The following is a 22121-nucleotide window of genomic DNA, read 5'->3' on the forward strand; positions in this document are numbered from 1 at the left end:
TCATTAACCACTGAGCCACGACGGGAACTCCCAAGAAATGAATATGTATTACAAATTATATTTAACTCATGAGTGAAGAACCTGCTGAGATGTTACAAGGAGTTCAAAGGAGAAACCAAAGAACAGACACATTTATAGATCAGGAATATTGAAATGAACATGCAAATGGAGGCAAAACTGATTTTTCCAAGGAAAGAGTCGTGAGTGTCGTGTCTTCCTGGGACAGAATCCTCTGCATGTCTATCCTCAAGAACAATTTTCCATTGCTTTCGTTATCCACCGTTTATATAATTCCCAAGGAACCAAAATCAGATAACACAGAAGGGTGTGCTATAGAAAAAGCATAGTTTTAATTGATTTCGTACAAAATTTCCACAACGTGAATACTGTTAGAGACTGGATGTGTCCCCTTAAAATTCCCCTGCTGAAGCTCTAATTCCGCTGTGATGGTGGGGGCTTTGGGGAGGCAATTCGGTTTAGATGTGGACATGAGAGTGGGGCCCTCATGATGCGATGAGTGACTTGAAGACAGGAAGAGACAAAGTTCTGTCTCTCTACCCTGGGAGCACATAGTAAGAAAGCAGCCCTCTGCCAACCTGTAAGCAGGTTGTCACCAGGAACCCATCAGCAGCACCTTGACCTTGGACTTCCCGCCTCCGATGAGAAATAAATATCTGTCATTTAGGCCACCCAGTGTGTGATAGTCTGTTAACAGGGCCCAAGTTTACTAAGACATGTAACAGCCATATAAGAATATGCACACAGGGAGCAGTTAGTCAGGTAATTTCTTTCTCTCTTTTCTTTTCTTTTTTTTTTTCTCTTTTGTCTTTTTAGGGCCACACCTGCAGCATATGGAGGTTCCCAGGCTAGGGGTCCAATCAGAGCTGTAGCTGTCAGCACAGCGACACCAGATCCGAGCCGCGTCTGCGACCTACCCCACAGCTCCTGGCAACGCTGGATCCTTAACCCACGGAGAGAGGCCAGGGATCGAACCGGCAACCTCATGGTTCCTAGTCGGGTTCTCTGCCCCTGAGTCACGTCCGGAACTCCAGTCAGGTAATTTCTATATGGAAGGGCGCTTTGGACAGCAATCTGGCAGATGGAGGTGTGTGTGGCTAGACTTGTTTTGGAGCTGAGATAGCCCAGCAAAGGTACTTTTTAAACTTAGGTTATGTATTTATTGGGGACTGGGTTTAGATTATGTATTTATTGGGGACTGGGGTGGGACCTAAAGTCCCCTAGCGACCTCTTATTGCTTCCACTCTTCATTTGGCCACTCAAACAAATATTTTTTGGCACTGGTGTGCCAGGCACTACCCCAAGGAGACTTCAAAGTAGACAAAGTTCCTACTTATATTATTGGGGTGAAGCAGGTAATGGAGTATAGAGAATTTATGCTTCAAAGAAAAATTAGGCATTGTCTAGAGGGCACACCTTTCCAGTTCGTAGCCTTTCTTTCAGTCTCAGAGATGTATACACATATATATTTTTTGGTCTTTTCTAGGGCCACACCCGTGGCATATGGAGGTTCCCAGGCTAGGGGTTGAATTGGGGCTGTAGCCACCAGCCTACGCCAGAGCCACAGCAGTGTGGGATCCAAGCCACATCTGCGACCTACACCACAGCTCACGGCAACGCCGGATCCTTCACCCACTGAGCGAGGCCAGGGATTGAACCCGCAACCTCCTGGTTCCTAGTCGAATTCATTAACCACTGTGCCACAATGGGAACTCCCTCAGAGATGTCTTAATGATGCCTGAAAGATGGTCCCGGAATCCGGGTTCTTGTTCACGGCGGTCAAAAAATGAGCTCTGCGAACACACAGGCAGCAAGCACGCAAAGTTTTTATTAAAGGAAAGCAGATAGTTCCCAGGGTTACTGGGAGCGGGGAGAAGAGCTCCCCCTTCTCTATTGTCCTATAGGGGTTTTTATTCTTTAAAGTTTGGGGGGGTACCAATGTGGGGTCCAGAGAGACGTGGCCTTCTCCCATTAGCCTTGTTCAATTACCTATATCTGTCCTTGTCTGAGAGGGTCCCAGGGGTAGAAGTGTCCCGTAAATCTCATTGTTTCTTTGCCCTTTTCCTCCTGTAAACTGAGTCACAGGGAATTAGGGATGAATGTCCATCTGGGTGTAGATACACTCCCTATAGTAAACAAGGCCTGTGGGGATGTTACCCCCTGGAGCCCTTAAGCCACACATGTTAATCCATGGCCATATCATAGAATGCACCGAAACCCAAGCTCCTACACTGACTCCTTGAGTTAATATTCTGCCTCATTAACTTCTCTGTTACTTGTGCATAACTGATACCAACACGAAAAATTCCTGCCTATAAACAGGCAAGTTAGTTTTCTGAGCTAGTTTTGTGATCCTTTGAACATCTGTTCCAACACTCCTTTATTCTGTATAAACTTGCCCTTTTGATTCTTTTTTTTTTTTGCACAGACTGTACCATCTGCTTGATCCCCTGATTTAATTAAAGAGTTAAAATATGTGACACTCCTTCATTTTATAAAGTATGAGAACCATGACTTTTTGGGGGGGGCGCGATTATCCTTTGACACCATAAGTAAAATGCCTGATAAGCTCAGGATGTCATGTACGCTGGAGAAAGTAAAGCCGACTATGGAGGGAGGCAGGGCGTTATCCTTTCAGAAGGGGTGGTCCGGAAAGACCTCCTGGAATAAAAATGCTAGAAGAATTCGTTATCTGATCCTCAAATTGAACGGGGCGTCCGCACTCTTACCTGGCAAGCTTCCTTCTGCAAGACTAGAGGGCGCAGGCCTTGAGAGGTTGGCTCGATGAGCTTTGGATGGACCGAAGAGCCAGACCTGCCAGCTGCGGAGGTCTCAGCAGCGAGGAAGCGCCCCCCGCCCGGGGCCTGCGCAGAGGCGGGGCCGGGTGGGAGGGCGTGGTCTAAGGCCCCGCCCCATCACGTGCCGAGAGCTCCTGCCGCGTCTGCAGCCCAGGAACCCACCAGAGGCGGGCGGCTGAAGGGCAAGAGCGGCCGCGGGCTCGGAGGTGGGGCTGGGCCCATGGCGGCAACGGCGACGGCGGTGGCGGCAGGGGCCGGGGCCACGGCGGGGGCTGAGTCGACCGAGGGGCCCCCGGGGCCGGCGGCGGCGCTGGAGCTGTGGCTCAGTGAGTAGCCAGGGCCGCCCCTGGGCGCCGGCCCAGCGCCCAACGTGAGGCCTCGCTTCCCGCCTCCCTGGGCCTTTCTTCTGAGGCCGGCTGGCGGGCAGGTGGCCGCGGGGAGGAGGGCGCCCGGGGAGGAGGGCGCCCGGGGAGGAGGGGCTGGGTCGGGCGCTGGTGGGAGGATCGCCCCGAGAGGAGCCCCAGGAGTCCACCCAGGGCTCCCCCCCATCTCGGTGCGTAAATATTGTTAACAACGTAATGGCTAACGTTTATTGAGCTTCGCTTTTATGCCAAGCACTGTGCTAAAAGCATTTCAGCCACAGTTAATCCTCGTTAGGACCCCAGGAGACAGCTTTTGTTATGAACCCCGTTTTGGATATGAAGCCCTTTAGGTTTACGGAGACTTAGTCGTGCAAAAAATAAGCATCCTCCTGGGGAAGATCTCTCTCTGGCTGCCGTCTTCCATGTCAAAACAAGCCCTTTAGACCTTTTGTGCACGTTGGTTCTGGCTGGACTTCTTATGTGTATTGTCTCTTGGAAGCTTGATGACAGTCCTAGGAGTAGGGGTCGATGTGTTATCGGTGGGAACTTGAAATGCAAAGATGTTAAAGCATATGCTTCTTGTATGGGGCTCTGCTTGTGGGGGGGGGGAGAGAGTCCTGAGATGCAACAAAGGGTCCTTGTTCACAAAGACATTTTTAGGTGGGTACCAGCAGGCAATAACAGTACTTTGTTAAAATTACCGCCTATTAGGAGGGAGAGCGTTTGTTTAATGTCTGGTGGTGGGCGTTGGTTTGCTTACCTGGGGATTGTCTCAGACAAGGCATTTGAATGGACAATGGAGGCAACATTTCATATATGGGAAACTGTGCAGAAGCTGGGGGAACCCGAGCGTGTGAGGCATTCTGGGAAGAAGGAGGCCAATACTGCTGGAGTGCAGAGCCTGAGGAAGGTGGTTCCACTAGTTGGGGCGAGATCTTCAAGGGTCTTGAATGCTGCAGAAAGGAGTGTAGAGTTTATCTCATGATGTGGTGGGGGAGGCAGGTGTTGGGGTTTTCAGCCTGGGATTCTGAGATCAAGTACACCCCTTAAAGGCATCACCTGCAGCCTTGTGAAGGGCCAAATGGGTTAGGTAGGGATAGGAGAGCTCAGGCAGAGAGAGCAGATAAAAAGCTTTTCTGGTGGTGTGTCGGGCTGAAAAAGAACGAAGGTATTGGGATGGAGAATAGAAATAATTAGCTGGTATAATCAGCCTGGACGCACTGGAATAGAGGCAAGAGGCCAGGAGCAATCTAGGGTGGATTCCCAGGTTTCAGGCTCAGGTAACTGGTTGGGAGATGCCTCCCTTGTGAGGAATGGAGTTCGAGGTGCTCGCAGCACAAAGAGAAGTTCTCTAGGCAGGTGTCTGGCTCCAGAGAGGCTAAGAGCTGGAAGTCAGCCTGGGAGCCTTCAGTTTGTTGGCACTGAGCTTGCCTGGGGGCGGGGGGGGCTGTGCGCATTAGGAAGAGCAGAGGTTTGCAGAGAGAGCTTGGGGAACCTCAGCATTTAAGCAGCAGATGGTAAAAGCAGCCTGGCGACAGAAGGCTGAGCTTACAGGCTGCAGGAGAGCTGGGAGGGTGGGGAGCCACAGATCTCCAAGGAGGGTGTAGTTGGTAGGTGGTTTTGCTGCTGAGAGGTAGAATTCGAATGAGGAAGGAGGAGGGGGTGTTTGGAATCTGGCAACTGAAAGCTTGGTGAGATCTCTTCGGGTGTTCAATGGTGGGGCAGAAGGTGGTTGACTAGGAGGCAATAGAGTTGCAAAAGTCAAGTGGGCTGGGTTAGAGGCCAGCTCGCAGCTGACTCAGGGGGAGCAGAAAAAGGAACTGTGGCTGCTCAAGAGGGGGGTTGTTCAGCTCCAGTTGCATTAGACTAGTGTGGTCCCAAACTTGTGAGCTCTTCCAGTTGTTCAAGCAGGGCTCACGTCCCCTTCCCACACTTGACCACCAAAAATGTCCCCAGATGTGACCAGATGTGCCATGCGAGGCATGGACAGGGACACACACCCACACCTCATCCTCTCAGTTTGGGCCTTGAAGTGTTGAGTAGACTTCAGAAATGTATCTTGGGAGTTCCCGTTGTGGCGCAGTGGTTAACAAATCCGACGAGGAACCATGAGGTGGTGGGTTCAATCCCTGCCTTGGATCCTGCAGTGCTGTGGCTCTCGCGTAGACCTGCAGCTACAGCTCGGATTCGACTCCTAGCTTGGGAACCTCCATATGCCCCAGAAGACAAAAAAAGAAAAGAAAGAAATGTCTCTTGTAGTATGCGTTGCTTCTGTGATATTCATGCCTGCCCCCGCCCTTGTGTTGGAGCAACGGGAGTGAAGTGCAGTTTACTGTGGGGGCTGGAGCCTGGTGGAGGTGGTAGGTTGGAAAAAGGCAAGACATAGAGGGCTTGGTGGCGTGGCAGGGACAGGCGTGGGGTGGAAGGAAACCACTGCAGGCCGGCTGGATGGAAAAGGAAGTCCCTCTGGGCGGGGGCGGGTCCAAGGACCCCAGGGCTCAGCTTACCCGCAGATCTTGCCTCAGCAAGCCCGGCAGCTGCGTCTCCAAGCCAGGAATGAATAACAAGTCCTTTCTGGGGTTGTGAGGATCACTGGAGTTAACACATGTGAAGCCCTTAGAGGATAGTGCCCGGCACGTAAAGTTAGCTATTATTATCACTAGCCTTTTTAGTGTGAATTTAATTTTTTTTTATTGGTATCTTTTTTTTTATTACTCAATGAATTTAATTTATTAACATTTATAGTTGGGAGTTCCCGTCGTGGCTCTGTGGTTAACAAATCCGACAAGGAACCATGAGGTCGCGGGTTCGATCCCTGGCCTCGCTCAGTGGGTGAAGGATCCGGCGTTGCTGTGACCTGTGGTGTAGGTTGCAGACGCAGCTTGGATCCCGCATGGCTGTGGCTCTGGCGTAGGCCGGTGGCTACAGCTCCGATTCGACCCCTAGCCTGGGAACCTCCATATGCCGAGGGAGCAGTCCCAGAAATGGCAAAAAGACAAAGAAACTAAACAAAACATTTATAGTTGTGCAATGACCATCACAATCCAATTTTATAGGATTTCCATCCCACAACCCCAGCGCATCCTTTAGTGGGAATTTAGAACTAACTCATATTGTTTTGCCGAAAAAGAAAGGAAACATATCAGACCCAGAATTGGAAAGGAGTAGTTCTGCAGAGGAACATCAAGAATCTGGTTGAAAAAAAAAAAAGAAAAGAAAAAAAAGAAGCTGTTTTACCAGAAGCTCATGCTTGAAAAATACAAGCAGCAGCCTCTGTGCGTCGTGCAGCTTTTTTCCCTACTTGGTTTATTTTGGTCATCGATCCACATGACTGCACTTAGAGCCGCCTCCTTCTTTTTAATGAAAAGCCTCATATGCCCCATGCATGGGGGCGCTATGCTCCATTTAACCAGTTCCTTGTTCGTGGACACTTTTTTTTTTTTTTTTTGGTATAGTGGACACTTTGAGTTGTTTGGGAGTCTTGTGCTTTTTTTTTTTTTTCTTTTTTTCTTTTTTCTTATTACAGCTGCACCTGTGGCATATGGAGGTTCCCAGGCTAGGGGTCTAATCGGAGCTGTTGCTGCCGGCCCATGCCACAGCCACCGCCACGCCAGATCCGAGCCGCATCTGTGACCTAGACTACAGCTCACGGCAACACCGGATCCTTAACCCACTGAGCGAGGCCAGGGATCGAACCCGCAACCTCATGGTTCCTAGTCGGATTTGTTTCCACTGCACGACGACGGGAACTCCAAGGGCGTCTTTTGCTATTAACAGCAGCACGGGGGCCTTTTGGTCTCCGGGTTTCTAGCTCTGGTAGTGCTGCCAGTGATGCATTAGCTTGAAGCGGGTGCTCTGTAAAGTCCTTTCTTCTTCCACCCCAACCTCCTCCCAGGTGATATGACCTGTCTTCCTTCTGGCCTCACTTTTATGCCTCTCTGGGGGATGGGAGTGGTCTGGATCGCAATCTATTTATATTCTCCAAGCTTCTCTAGGGCTGAGCTCATTCTTTATCTTGGAGGCCAGCATGGGACATTCCTGCGGTGGGTCTTGGGCTTTCAGCACGTGCTGTGTTGAGTGTTTGCAGGACTGAACGGGCGGGTGGGTACCTCTTGTAGATGCGGTGCCACTGCTGGATTGAGGTTTTTTGTTTTTTTGTTTTTTTGGTTGTTTTCTTAGGGCCGCTCCTGCGGCATTTGGAGGTTCCCAGGCTAGGGGTTGGATTGGAGCTGTAGCTGCCAGCCTCCGCCAGAGCCACAGCAACACTGGATCTGAGCCGCATCTGCGACCTACACCATAGCTCAAGGCAACAGCGAGCGGATCCTTAATCCACTGAGCAAGGCCAGGTTTTAAACCTGCATCCTCATGGTTCCTAGTCAAGTTTGTTACCAGGACGGGAACTTCTGGATCGAGTTCTAAGTGTTCCTCCAGGTGAATGCTTCCCTGCAGCCTCAGGGCTCCCTTTACTAGCACTGGTTGCTCCAGCTCAAGGTCATGACCCAGGGGGCTGTTGGTAGGCAGCTGATGTGAGCCGATTTGGCTTTTGAATTAGTCACTCTTAGATGAACCATTTCACTCACAGCTAGAGGTCTCAGCTGTTTTCTTAATCCCTCTCCCGCTGTAGCTGACTTGCAATGCATGCAGACATTGCTTTTATTAAGCAACTACATGGCCATAGTCCTATATTTGTCCTGCCCATGTGCCACTAAATCAAACACCCTCATGCCTGGGAGAGCCATTCTTGGTGCACGATTGGGGCTGTGATCGAGGAAGTTGAGAAGGGAGTTTTTTTCAGTCTCCCTGGCCAGGTCCTGTCTGGCCCGTAGCCACTCCTGGGGGCAGGTTGGGGTCAAACAGCCCTGTAGGGTTGCTATGGCCTGGTTTTCTCTGGAGCTGCTCAAGGCCACCGAACAGTTTGGCAGGATGGGATTAAGTGCTCAGAGATCCAGTTATTTCAGAACTGGAATCCCCAACTTCTGGTGTCAGCAGTGTGTCCAGCCAACTGGCTAAGTTCTGCATAACAAAAGAAGGACCCTTCATTGATTAGTGGATATCCATGCCTGCCACTCTGCTAGCTGCTGGAGCTGGGGAAGGTGAGACAGACATCTTCCTGCCCAGGGAGCTGATACCTTAGTGATTAGAAAGTCGAAGAAACTTGTTCCCCAAAGAGGCCCCACCTTTGCCAAGGAACTGATAACTTAGCCGTAAGAAAGTTAAGTCTGTTTGGGCCCTAGAATCAGGCAAACCTGGATTGAATTTTTGTTCATCATTTTCTAACTCCGTGGCTGAACAGGTTTCTTCATCTGGTACCAGCCTCAGCTGTTCTGAGGATGACAGGAAAGGGATGCTTGGAAAACGCTCAGCATGGTGTCTGGCCCACAGGAAGTTCTTAAAAACAAGATAAGCAGGGCAGTATTACTATTACTGCTATTATTTAGCAGCTATGGGAATCCTTGTAAGATATAGCAGATAAAAAAACTTAAAATATTATAGATCTTTTTGTTGCTTTGTCTTGATTGAGGGTTTAGAATGTTATTTAACCTTGTGGAGGTTTTTTCCTCCCTTTCTTTGGAAAAGCCAGTGACTTAGCAGCAGAGGAGGAGGGGGAGAGCTGGATTCTGCGCAGTGATTTGGAGTCCTGCGTGCCTCTAGGTTCAGTCTTCTGTTGAGGTCTGAGTACCTTTTAGGTATCAAGCTAGACCTTGTAGTGAACTGAAACTTCATGAAATTTGAATGGTATAGATTTTTTTTTTTTTTTGTCTTTTTAGGGCTGCATGCGAGGCGTATGGAGGTTCCCAGGCTAGGGTTCTAATTGGAGCTGAAGCTGCTGGCCTACACCCCATGGCAACGCTGGATCTGAGCCGCATCTACAATCTACACCACAGCTCATGGCAGCACTGGATCCTTAACCCACTGAGCAAGGCCAGGGATCGAACCTGTGTCCTCATGGATGCTACTCAGATTCTTTTCCGCTGAGCCATGGAAAAGAATAGAATTATTTTAGATGAATCAGATCTCTTTAACAAGACTCAGTGAGAACCACTCTGTTGTTTATTTCACAAGTAATTATTTTGTACCTATAGGTAAGGCCCTGTATTAAGCACTGTAGGAAAATGAGCTGCTGCCTTCCTTTTGGAATAAACTTGGAATAAACTCTTGAAGTTTAAGTGTAGTAAGGCAGGTATACCTATTTTCAAAGTAAAAGGCAGAGACTGTTATAATAAGATTAGCTACCTTGTATTGATTTCTTAATCTTTGCTGCCATGCTACCTCCTTCAGACATTCTTTTCTTTTCTTTCTTTCTTTTTTTTTTGATAGGCAAAAATAGATTTATTAAGATAGGACGTTTGTGAGAGATGCAAGTGAGCAGGCATGGAAGCTCTGCCCAGACACTACTTTCTAAAAATCTCATAACTATCCCACAGGGAAGGTACCAATTTCCTTATTTTATTGTTGTGGAAACTGAGGCTCGGAGAACCCAAGGACATGTAATAAGAAGGGAAGGAGCTGGAGATCCCCATCCTAAAAGAGGGGCAGGCAGGATGCGGGCCTGCTGAGACCAAAGAGATGGCATCTCTGTTGTGGGGCTGGGAGATAAAATTTAGATCAGAGAAGAGTTTATGAAGGGGCATTAGAATTGGGTCTGGAAGGGTGACCAGCATTTTGAGAGATGGAACGCAGGGGAAGAGCTTTGAGGAGGAAGAAGGAGGGGCCTGTGGAGATGGATGATGGGATTCCTTCTTCCTTTTTTCACTTAGGATGGAGTTGGTGGGCAGGAAGGTGGGGGATTGAGTTCTGTCCTTGGAATGTGGTTGAGCTGGGAGACACACGACCTCCACGTGACATAAATGTGACTGATGGCAGGAAGTTAGTCTAGGTGACTGTGAAGTCTTAAGTAATCAGAAGGGAGGAGAATTAATGGGAACTGGAGTAGTGGGAGGAGGTTTGGGGGAGGAGATGGAAATTCAGAATGGTCTTGAAGAATGGATACGATTTTAGAGGAATAGTATCAGAGGTATGGCCCTAAGAATTACTCATTTGCAGAGCCTGAAAGAGCTTTTCTGTCAGGACCAGTAAGATTTTTTTTTAAATTTAATTTGTGGCTTTCTTTCTTTCTTTTTTTCTTTGCCTTTTTGCCTTTTCTGGGGCTACTCCTGAGGCACATGGAGGTTCCCAGGCTAGGGATCTAATCAGAGCTGTAGCTGCCGGTCTACACCACAGTCATAGCAACATGTGATCCGAGCCGCGTCTGCAACATAACCACAGATCACAGCAACACTGGATCCTTAACCCACTGAGCAAGGCCAGGGATCGAACCCACAACCTCATGGTTCCTAGTCGGATTCGTTAACCACTGAACCATGATGGGAACTCCTATTTAATTTGTTTTATTTTTTAAATGATTCCTGTTTTTTTCCATTATAGCTTGTTTACAGTGTTCTGACAATTTTCTTTTCTTTTTTTAAAATTACTCAATGAATTTATGACATTTATAGTTGTACAATGATCATCACAATCCAATTTTATAGGATTTCCATCCCACAACCCCAGCACATCCCCCCACCCTCCAAACTGTCTCCTTTGGAGACCATAAGTTTTTTAAATTCTGTGAGTCAGTATCTGTTCTGCAAAAAAGTTCATTCTGTCCTTTTTTCAGATTCCACATGTCAGTGAAAGCATTCGATGTTGGTGTCTCATTGTCTGACGGATGTCACTTAGCATGATAATTTCTAGGTCCATCCATGTTGCTAAAAATGCCGGTATTTCGTTCCTTTTAATGGCTGAGTAATATTCCATTGTGTCTATGTACCACACCTTCTTGATCCCCTCCTCTGTCGATGGACATTTAGGTTGTTTCCATGTCTTGGCAATTGTACATAGTGCTGCAGTGAACATCGGAGTACCTGTGTCTTTGCGAGTCATGGTTTTCTCTGGATAGGACCAGTAAGATATTTTTAAAAAAATTTTGTTATAGTTGCTTTACAATGTTCTGTCAATTTCTGCTCTATAGCAAAGTGACCCAGCACATTCTCACATTATCGTCCATCATGTTCCATCACAGGTGACTAGATACAGTTCCCTGTGCTGTACAGCCGGATCTCATTGCTCCCCACTCCAAATACTATAGTTTGCATCTACTAAGGGACCAGTAAGATATTTCATTGGAGGGGCATGTAGACTGGGACATGGCTGGACAGTGGGGAGTAGGGGAAATGTCATGAAAGGGCAGGACGAAGCGTCTCAGCAACTCCTTTGTGAGAATGAGGACTGGTGCAGTCTGGGGTCAGGGCATGTGGAGTGGGCATTCTTGTGGGGTTGCTGGACAAGGATTCTAGGCAGCAGTAGTTGAAGGAGAGGAAAAATCTGCTACCATTTAGCATCAGGAAATAGACATACAACTCCTTATTCCAGGAAGGTCCAGGACTGCCCCTCCCCTCAGTGGAGCATGGTCTCACATTAGGACTTCTGATAGTCCCCCTTTCTCCAGGTATCTCCTGCCCCTGGCTGTGCCCTGATACCCTTCATGCTCAGTGTCTTCAGATTTCATCCAAATCTGAATGTTCCAGTTGAGGAGAGGGGAACCTTAGCATGACTGGATCTGGGTTCCTGGAGCATCCGTAAGGGAGCAGAGAGAAATGGTATTTTGAGGACCGAAGGCAAGGAAGTCCTCTTGTCAGACTGGATAAACCTCTGTATGTGGAGAAGCTTCTTGCATGGGATGGTCAGAAGATTCAGTAAGCGGAGGCTCAGATTTAAGGCTGTTACTTTGAGGATGCGGTGGGATGACCAGGTAGAGCCACCTGGGGCCTCGTAGCATGCTCCAGTCTTCCTGTCGCCTAGCTAAGAGACCTAGGGGTGCTGGCCGGTGTCCATCCTCACTGCAAGGCCAAGGTGGGGGAGTCCTGGCATGGGTCCCGAGAAGGTGCGCGTTGGCCAGCCCTGTGCTGGGAATGGAGCCCCTTTCAGGACAGTAGCTCGTTCACTGGTTTGCTTGTTCATTCGATCAGCAAACATTCCCTGAGGCTGCAACTTGGGCCAGGCACTGTGCACGACAGTGGTGATTAGCAAGGCCCCTGCCCCTTTCAGTGATCTGCCCGCCGGGTCTTATGCCCTAAAGGTGCGATGTCATAGCCCTTGGCTGTCTTATTTTTGGGTGGCAGGGGTGGGGGTGGGGGAGTGGGTTGGGGAGAGAGGTGTGTGTTCCTCTTTATTATACTTTGTACTTTTTTTCTTTTACTTTGTACAGCTTCACCTGCGATACATAGAAGTTCCCGAGGCCAGGGGTTGAATTGGAGCTACAGCTGAGGCCTATGCCACAGCCACGGCTGTACCAGATCTGAGCCACAGCTTGCTGCAATGCCCATCCTTAACCCCACTGAACAAGGCTAAGGATCAAATCTGCAACCTCACAGAGACAACGTTAGGTTAAACCCGCTGAACCACAATGGGAACTCCTATACTTTCTTTTTTTGGTTTTTTTTTTTAGGGCTGCCATGGCATATGGTGGTTCCCAGGCTAGGGCTTGAATTGGAGCTATAGTTGCCAGCCTCCGCCACAGGTGCACCAATACTAGATCCAAGCCAAATCTATGACCTACAACCTAGCGCACAGCAATGCCGGATCCTTAACCCACTGAGTGAGGCCAAAGATCGAACCCCCAACCTCATGGTTCCTAGTCGGATTCTTTTCTGCTGTGCCATGATGGGAATTCCGCCTATACTTTCTCTAATTCAAATTTTAAATTTCTCTGACAGATAAAGCCACAGACCCAAGCATGTCGGAACAGGATTGGTCAGCTATCCAGAACTTCTGTGACCAAGTGAACACCGACCCTAATGGGTAAGGTGACTGCACACACGCTCGACTCTGGGGACACCTCAGACTGTGTGTACCTTTGTTTCTCCGGATTGTTTTACATGGCCAGGCTTTGTTACCTCCTTTTTTTCCCTTCTCATGATCTACCGAGAACATTCTTTTTTTATTTTTCTATTTTTTATTTTATTTTTGTCTTTTTGCCATTTCTAGGGCCGATTCTGCGGCATATGGAGGTTCCCAGGCTAGAGGTCTCATCGGAGCCGTAGCTACCGGCCTAACCCAGAGCCACAGCCACGCAGGATCTGAGCCACGTCTGCAACCTACACCACAGCTCACGGCAACGCTGGATCCTTAACCCACTGAGCGAGGCCAGGGATCAAACCCACAACCTCATGGTTCCTCGTCAGATTCGTTAATCACTGTGCCACGATGGGAACTCCCCGAGAACATTATTTTTGTAGAAATAGAAAATTCATATAAAATGCATTAAGTAATAAAAAAAAAAGAAAGAAAAGTCATGCGGTTTTCTAAAACACTCCATACTGGTCAGTTTGTAACAGGCAGTTATTTGAAGCATTTAAAATAGTGTTCCTGGAGTTCCCGTCGTGGCGCAGTGGTTAACGAATCCAACTTGGAACCATGAGGTTGCGGGTTCGGTCCCTGCCCTTGCTCAGTGGGTTAACGATCCGGCATTGCCGTGAGCTGTGGTGTAGGTTGCAGACGCGGCTCGGATCCCGCGTTGCTGTGGCTCTGGCATAGGCCAGTGGCTACAGCTCCGATTCGACCCCTAGCCTGGGAACCTCCATATGCCGCGGGAGTGGCCCAAAGAAATGGCAAAAAGACAAAAAAAATAAAAAAATAAAATAAAATAAAATAAAATAGTGTTCCAGGAGTTCCTGTCGTGGCGCAATGGTTGGCGAATCCGACTAGGAACCATGAGGTTGCGGGTTCGATCCCTGCCCTTGCTCAGCAGGTTAAGGATCCGGCGTTGCCGTGAGACAAAAAGACAAAAAAAAAATAATGAAATAAAATAAAATAGTGTTCGGAAACATGACTCCTGAGGAGACCTGTGAATGTTAGGGGTAGGATGTGGCAGCAGTGTGGAAGATCAGTGTGTTCTCCATAACTTACATGTGAGTTTTCTTTCTTTTTTTTTTTTTTTTGCCATTTCTGGGGCCACTCCTGCAGCACATGGAGGTTCCCAGGCTAGGGGTCGAATCAGAGCTGCAGCCGCCAGCCTACACCACAGCCACCACAACTTGGGATCTGAGCCTCATCTGTGACCTACACCGCAGCTCATGGCAACGCTGGATCCTTCACCCACTGAGTGGGGCCAGGGATCGAACCCCCAACGTCAGGGCTCCTCATCAGATTCCGTTAACCACTGCGCCACGATGGGAACTCCCTAAATGTGATTTTTCTTAAGAGAAAGCCGAAAAGGGGTAAGATTTTGTTGAATTTGGTTTCCCAAGTATCTGGATAGGAACTTCAGAAATGAGATACTCATCCAGCTGTTCTAGCTGCATGTTGCTGGATGTTGGCATTTTTTTGTTGTTGTTTTGTTTTATTACCCAATGAATTTATCACACCCGTAGTTGTGCAATGATCATCACAATCCACTTTCACAGGAGTTCCATCCCACACCCCAGGCAGATGTTGGGCCTTTTGACATGAGCGAGAAGTGCAATGACATCTTCCGCTCCAGCGTTGACTGGGTTATATGACAGGCTGGCAACCTGGTCACATGCAGGGCTGGGGGTGGTGGGGCCGGGTTGGCTGGGGAGAGGACAGCGTGCCCTGCAACTGGTAGCTCCGGAAGATGTGGCTGGGAGCCGCCTCCTTCATGGCCACGTGCAGTCACTTCTCCCCGCCGCTCTGGGAGCCGGGCTCCCGGAGGAGAGCGGTCTTCGACGGCGGACCCGCTGATGTGTTCCTCTCGGCCCTGAGCCCAGGTGTCTTTGTCTTCCCTCAGCCCAACCCACACGCCCTGGCTGCTGGCCCACAAGATCCAGTCTCCACAAGAGAAAGAAGCTCTTTATGCCTTAACGGTGAGTGTGGCTTGCTGTGTTGCCTGAGTTCTCGTGTCCCTGCAGGGGAGCCTCCGAGAGGTTCACCTTCACTGCCCTTGAGGACAGCAGGCTGGGGGAGTTCTGGGCACAGATTGCCTGCTTCCTAGATCTGTTTCTAGAGAGTAGCATTGGGCCCTCTTGGTGAGAAGGAAAGGAAGGCTTTTTAGACAGGGCTGGCAAGGTCAGGTGCCCACAGGGCCAGACGGGTAACAGAAGTGAGTGAGTTGCTGGGTGGGGACCAAAGACCTGGAGAGCCTGGGCCCAGTGTCAAGAGGGCAACTGCAGTGCAGGACCAGCTGGCTCTTGCCAGTGTGAGTTTGGGCCCAGTGATGCTAGAATATCCTGTTGTTTAAGAGAAACCAGAAATCTAGACTTTCATATAAATTCTCCAAATTTTTCGGTGTCAGTGACTAATTTGAAATGGTGTTTTTTTTTTGTTCTGTTTTGTTTTGCTTTTTAGGGCTGCATGTGTGGCATATGGAAGTTCCCGGGCTTGGGGCCAAATTGGAGCTGCAGCTGCCGGCCTACACCAAAGCCACAGCAATGCCATATCCAAGTCGCATCTGCGACCTACACCACAGCTCACAGCAGCGCTGGATCCTTGACCCGCTGAACAAGGCCAGGGATTGAACCCGCAACCTCGTGGTTCCTGGTTGGATTCGTTTCCTCTGTATTATGATGGGAACTTCAACACCAGATTCTTAACCCACTGAGCGAGGCCAAGGATCAAACTCCCATCCTCAGGGATGCTTGTCGGATTTGTTACCACTGAGCCACAATGGGAACCCTAATTTGAAATGTTAAACAATAATGTGGACCAAACTTGGGACCTTATAGGCCCCTTGTCACTTGAGTGCCAGCAGGTAACCCGTGGTTTAACAGTTCTTGGGTATTACATGTCTGATTTCTGCCTCCAAGGAGAAAGGAGGAAGTGATTCTTTGACCAGATTCGCCTGCCCAAAGGATTGTCTTAAGAGATGGGATGATGGAGTGACCATCTGGAGTGACCATTGTGGCTCAGCGGTTAACGAACCCGACTAGTATCCATGAGGACTCGGGTTCGATCCCTGGCCTTGCTCAGTGGGTTAAGGATCTGGTGTTGCCATGAGCTGTGGTGTAGGTCACAGATGCGGCTCGGATCTGGTGTTACTGTGGCTGTGGCATAGGCCAGAGGCTACATCTCCAGTTCGAGCCTTAGCCTGGGAACCTCCATATGCCATGGGTATGGGCCTAAAAAGACAAAAAAAAAAAAAAAAAGTGGGCTGACCTTGAGTACCCCACTCGGCTGTTCGCTGGGCGCAAACCTGTCAGGTACCACAAGAGCCAATAAGCACTCTTAATCTGAAAGTGTCACCCTTTCTTCCAAACTTTAGTGTCCTCATAATCTTAAGCCATGGTTCCAGTAAATACTTACCAGAGTTGAGATGAGCCCTGGAGCCAGTGGTTTCCATGTGTCATGGGCGGGGGGTCCTGTGTCTCTGCAGGTCCTGGAGATGTGTGTGAACCACTGTGGGGAGAAGTTCCATAGCGAGGTGGCCAAATTCCGCTTCCTGAATGAGCTCATCAAAGTGTTGTCCCCGAAGGTGAGTGCCCGGGGCCGGCCCTGTTCCCCGCGCCGCTCGCCCGCCAGCTTCCAGGCTCCCGTCTCCCTTCTTGATCCAGAGACGGGTCTGCTTGGGGCAGAAGCTGCCCGCCTGTCGCAGGTGTGTGAGAGCTGAGAGGTGCATTCTTTCCTCTCCAAAACACAGACCCCCCAAAATTGAAAACATAGTAAATCAATAAAAAATGAAAATAGCCTTGTAAATGGGTGGCCTGGAGGGGATGAGGCACTCTAGCTGGTGGGCACAGGTTTCCTTGAAGAGACAGCAGGAGATGTCGGGTGTAGCTTTCAGTTTCCTTCCTTCCTTGTCCTCTGTACCTTTCCTCCTGGCTCCTGTCACAGTGGCATCATTCTTGAGTGACCGATGTTAATGGGATCTTCCTTCACTACTTCCCAGCAATTCTCTGACACCAACTGTCTGTCCCTTTTTTTTTGGCCACCCTCATGGCACATGGAAGTCCCTGGGTAAGTGATCGAACCTATGCCACAGCAGTAACCAGAGCCATGGCAGTGACAATGCCAGATCCTTAAGCCACTAAGCCACCAGGAAGCTCCTTTGTGGCCTCTGTTTTAATTCATTTCTGACAATAACTACCCCAAAGTTAGGACAGACCCCCACAGTTAAGAGCTCAGTCCTAACTAAACTATGTCTACTTCAGACATCAGCCTCGAGCTTTGGATACGGCCATGCTGTTTGCACATCTGCCGAATCAGCTACAAGTCGAGCCTTTTCTCTGACACCCTGTGCCAGATTCCTTAGTTCACTACAAAGAGTCACAGAGAACAGGAAAGCACTGTATCTTTTTTTTTTTTTTTTTTTAGGGCTGCGGCATATGGAAGTTCCCAGGCTAGGGGCTGAATCAGGGGCCTACACCACAGCCACAGCCATGCCAGATCTGAGCCTCATCTGTGACTTACACCACAGCTCACGGCAACACTAGATCCTTAACTCACAGGGTGAGGCCAGGGATGGAACCCAAATCCTCATGGATAGTAGATTCGTTTCCTCTTTGCCACAACGAGAGCTCCTGTTTGTTTGTTTTTGGGTTTTTTGGTTTTTGTTTGCTTTTCAGAGCGGCATTTTCAGCATATGGAAATTCCCAGGCTAGGGATCGAATTGGAGCTGCAGCTGCCGGCGGACACCACAGCCACAGCAGATCTGAGCCGCTTTCAAGACCTATACCATAGCTCACAGATCCTTAACCCACTGAGCAAGGCCAGGGATTGAAGCCACATCCTCGTGGATACTAATTGGGTATCCACGAACTGCTGAATCTGCTTAATCTGCTGAACTGCAGCAAGAACTCCCTGGACCTCACTGTTCTAGCGTTTTTATTGGGAATTATGTGGGCACGATTGGTTTAATCTCCGGCCATGTGCTTGAACGTAGTGTCTAGCCTCCCTCTTCTCTTGGAGGCATTGGGATGAGAATAAAAGTTCCACCCCTCTAATCATGTGGTCAGCCCCTCCCTTGAAACTGAATGCCCAGCAGGAGTGGTTAGTGTAAACTCTGCTATGGTCCATGGGGACTCCCTGTGAATGACAAAAGATGTTGCTGTCACTCAGGCAGTTCCCAAGGTCTTTGAAATTTTGGGTCAGGAACTGAGGACAAAGATCAAATATATGGTCTCTAAAATTTTTTTCATAATCTTTTTATTTAATCTTAAGGATCTTAAAGAAATAATGATTCAGGAGTTCCTGTCGTGGCCCAGTGGAAAGGAATCCAACTAGTATCCATGGGGATGCAGGTTCAATCCCTGGCAATCGCTCAGTGGGTTAAGGATCCCTGATGCCATGAGCTGTGGTGTAGGTCACAGATGCGGCTCAGATCCCGAGCTGCTGTGGCTGTGGTGTAGGCCAGCTGCTGGGTACAGCTCCGATCTGACCCCTTGCCTGGGAACCTCCATATGCTGCAGGTGTAGCCCTACCATAAAAAGGAAATGATTCAGAATATTTGAGTTTCAGTCATTCCTTTCACTGCACCTTATTTTCATTCCCAACATGTTCTTCGATTCTACACTTGCTCGAGTCAAAAAATGAGTGTTCCCAGTGGTTCTAACACAGGGGAGTAAATGGTGGGATTTAATTTCACTGGCTTTGGAGGTCGACTCCTTGAAACCCAGAAAGAGTGCCGGGACTGGGTGCCACGTTGTTGGGCCTCTCGTGGTGCCTCAGTGCCCACCCAGCCTTGGGCAGCTCACTTCCCTGGGCCTCCGCAGCCATCTCTATAGTGATAAGTGTGGGCTGGGCCGTCTCCTAGTCCCTTCCAGTGCTACAATTCTTTCCTTTCTGTCTTCAGTACCTGGGCTCCTGGACCACAGAAAAAGTTAAAGGAAGAATCATTGAAATACTCTACAGTTGGACCGTCTGGTTTCCCGAAGACATCAAGATTCGGGATGCTTATCAGATGCTGAAGAAGCAAGGTCCGGCTACTGTGACCCACGTCACATTCCTTTCTCACAGTAGCTGGTCCTTCTTGCTTTATTGTACGCTTTGGCATTTGGGGGGGAGGTGAGAGCTGGAGATCTTCTGTAATCCTGCCCCACCCCAGCTCAGCTCTGGGCCCAGTTCATGTCCCTGCCCCTTCCCCCAGAGACGGAGGCTTTTCTTGCCTGTTCTTTTTTTCTAGCAGTAGTAGGGTTTCACCACTGCTCTGAGGATAACCATTTTGTGGGTCCTTTCCCCAGCAGCGTGAGGCGTCCCTTCTGGGGAGAGGATCTCAGTGGGACATCCGACCTTTCCCGCTCTCTTTTTGTAAGGCCCTTGGAGGATGAGCCGAGTCCTCTGGTGTTGGTGGGCGCCCCAAACTGTGTCCTGGATGGAAGCTGGGAGCCCACATTCCTTTTGGAGTAACCTGGATTCAGGATGAACTATTTTCTTCCCCTGTCGCATGCACTCTTGTAACATTTTTAGAATCATCAGGGATCCTATAGTAATTTCTGGGCCCTGGGAGGTTATGCACCTGCAGAAAATGATCCGTATTTTTATGGCGTTAAGGCCCTCAGACCGCTAGCCTTAGGGTCTGCTTCTGCCCCGATTTAGGTGGCTCTGACCTCCTGCTCTTTGTGCCAATTCTGCGGATTCTCCCGAGGGAGGATGCAGAGCCTTGATCATATTCTGGGTGTGTCCCTTGAAGGTTGTTGACAGTGTTTTCCAGGAGGGACCTTGGGATCCAGGGACTTTAGAGTGGATCCTGCTGAATCCACTTTACAGTGGAACCTACATCAGTATGTTAACTTCATGAATTGGATGTTTTAGGAATCATAAAGCAAGACCCTAAACTACCAGTGGATAAGATCTTGCCCCCACCTTCTCCCTGGCCCAAGAGTTCCATCTTTGATGCTGACGAAGAAAAGTCCAAGGTGAGATGCTTCTTTCTCACTGCCCTTAGTGGCTGACCTGGAGTCTGACCAGAGCCCTTCTTTTAGGGACTCCCCTGGTCCCCACACCAAAGTTTGGGAGGGTGTGGGGATGGGGGTTGTGCGTCCTCTCTGGAGCAGGCTCTCACGAGTGAGGGGGTGTAAGGTCTGGATGCTTTCTTCCTGCGAAGGCCGAGTCGTAAGGGCCCCGTTCTTTGTATCTTCCACGTTCTCTGTTGAATGTCTGAGGGGAAGAAGGTACGAAGGGGTAACGCAGGTGGGCAATGTGGGTTGGGTGGTCGGTCACAGCGTGTGGCGATGGGGGAGAATAACGGGGAGCAAAGAATTGCTCGTTGTGTTGGCTCAGATCTTTTTAGTGTCAGTGAACCTGATCTCACCCGTTTTCCTTCCATGACTGCCTCCTCGAATCCTTGCTTTTCAGACACCAATAAGAAGAGGGAAGGGAAAAAGCAAGGTGGGGAGTTCCCGTCGTGGCTCAGCGGTAATGAGCTCGACTAGTATCCATGAGGACGCAGGTTCGATCCCTGGCCTCACTCTGTAGGTTAAGGATCCAGCATTGCCATGATCCCACATTGCTACAGCTGTGGTGCAGGCCAGCAGCTGTAGCTCCAGTTCGACCCGTAACCCAGGAACTTCCATATGCTGCGGATGCAGCCCTAAAAAGACAAAAAAAAAAAAGAAAGAAAGAAAAAACAAAGTGGTCTGAACCTACCAAGACCCCGGGATAATGCTGGGGTGCCGCTGAGAGGTGGCAGTGCTCCTGATCGTTGCAGCCTTTGGTCTCTCACAGAGTCAGATGAGTGGTACCAGGAAGAATCCAGTCCGAGCATGCATCTCCTTTGGTCCCCTGTGCCCTTCAGCCATCCCTTCCAGCTGTACCCTTCCCTGAGATCCAGGTGCTGGCTATGGGCAGAACCAGCAGGGTTGGGCTAGGTTCTGGGCAGCCCTTCCCTCTGGCTCCTCTCCTAGGGGTGCCTGACCCCTGTGGGGGCAGGGTGGGGAGTTGGGGAGGGGATGTGGCGTGACTTCTGAGACAGAAAGTCTTGGGTCTTCTCGGGTGGCTGCTTAGACCCTGAGGCTCCGTGTCTCCATCTTTCCTGACATCATCCAACAAAGATGGAGCGACTCCTGTGTGCCAGGCATTCTGGCATTGGGAATAGAGTGGACGAGATTGCCAAGGTCTGTCGTGTCCGAGTGTGCAGTCCAAGACAGCCTCAGCGCTATTGACGTGTTGGGCCAGTGAACTTTCTTTCTTTCTTTCTTTTTTTTTTTTGTCTTTTTAGCTATTTCTTGGTCCGCTCCCGCGGCACATGGAGGTTCCCAGGCTAGGGGTCGAATCGGAGCTGTAGCTGCCAAGCCTACACCAGAGCCACAGCAACGTGGGATCCGAGCTGCATCTGCAACCTACACCACAGCTCATGGCAACACCGGCTCCTTAACCCACTGAGTGAGGCCAGGGATCGAACCTGCGTCCTCATGGATATTAGTGGAGTTCCTTCACCACTGAGCCACGACGGGAACTCCCCAGTGACCTTTCTTACTGGGGGGATGTTCTGCATTGTAGGATTACGGTTACTCCTAGCCTCCGCCCACTAGATGCCAGTAGCACCTACTCCCCCAACCCTGCCCCCTGCGTGGTGACAACCAAAAATATCCGTGGGACTTTGCCAGATGCCCTCATTGAAAACTGGTGGTCTCTGGGGATGGTCACAATACCTAGGTTATTGTGAGGGTTTGTCAAGGTAACTCATATGAAACGTGAGAGCTGTTTGTAGTGTCCGTTCCACTGTTGCTGGTGCTGTCACCTTGGGCCATTTGACCCAGAGGGAGGTGGTTTCACCAAGTCTTGTTCCCTGTTCAGCTTCTGACAAGGCTTCTGAAGAGCAACCACCCTGAGGATCTTCAGGCTGCAAACCGGCTGATCAAGAATTTGGTCAGGGAGGTGGGTATTTTCCAGGGGGTTCTGCAGAACTGGCATTTGACAGGGGACAGCATTTGACAGCACTGGACGGCGTCTGTGGGTGTGCTCGAGGGTGTGGGTGCACCGTCGGCTGGGAGAAGGGACGGCCCCCTAGCCC

The 22121-nt window shown here is 49.7% G+C and overlaps 1 protein-coding gene across 2 annotated transcripts in view; it reads left to right on the forward strand.

Moving 5' to 3' along the window:
* Positions 1 to 2771: 2771 nt before the first annotated feature.
* The window catches only part of GGA2 (golgi associated, gamma adaptin ear containing, ARF binding protein 2), a 37774-nt gene continuing 18424 nt past the window's right edge, over positions 2772 to 22121 (forward strand). Inside the window, exons 1-7 of one of the 2 annotated variants that reach the window (XM_047780311.1) lie at positions 2772 to 3022; positions 12934 to 13018; positions 14967 to 15042; positions 16548 to 16646; positions 18963 to 19086; positions 19922 to 20025; positions 21905 to 21985. In XM_047780311.1, the coding sequence (XP_047636267.1) occupies positions 2803 to 3022; positions 12934 to 13018; positions 14967 to 15042; positions 16548 to 16646; positions 18963 to 19086; positions 19922 to 20025; positions 21905 to 21985 (789 nt within the window). In that variant the 5' untranslated portion in view covers positions 2772 to 2802. Of the gene's footprint in view, positions 3143 to 12933; positions 13019 to 14966; positions 15043 to 16547; positions 16647 to 18962; positions 19087 to 19921; positions 20026 to 21904; positions 21986 to 22121 lie in introns of both variants that reach the window. The other variant, XM_047780310.1, reaches the window with a different exon arrangement.

This window comes from Phacochoerus africanus, chromosome 5 (genome assembly GCF_016906955.1).
Source record: "Phacochoerus africanus isolate WHEZ1 chromosome 5, ROS_Pafr_v1, whole genome shotgun sequence".
NCBI lineage: Eukaryota > Metazoa > Chordata > Mammalia > Artiodactyla > Suidae > Phacochoerus > Phacochoerus africanus.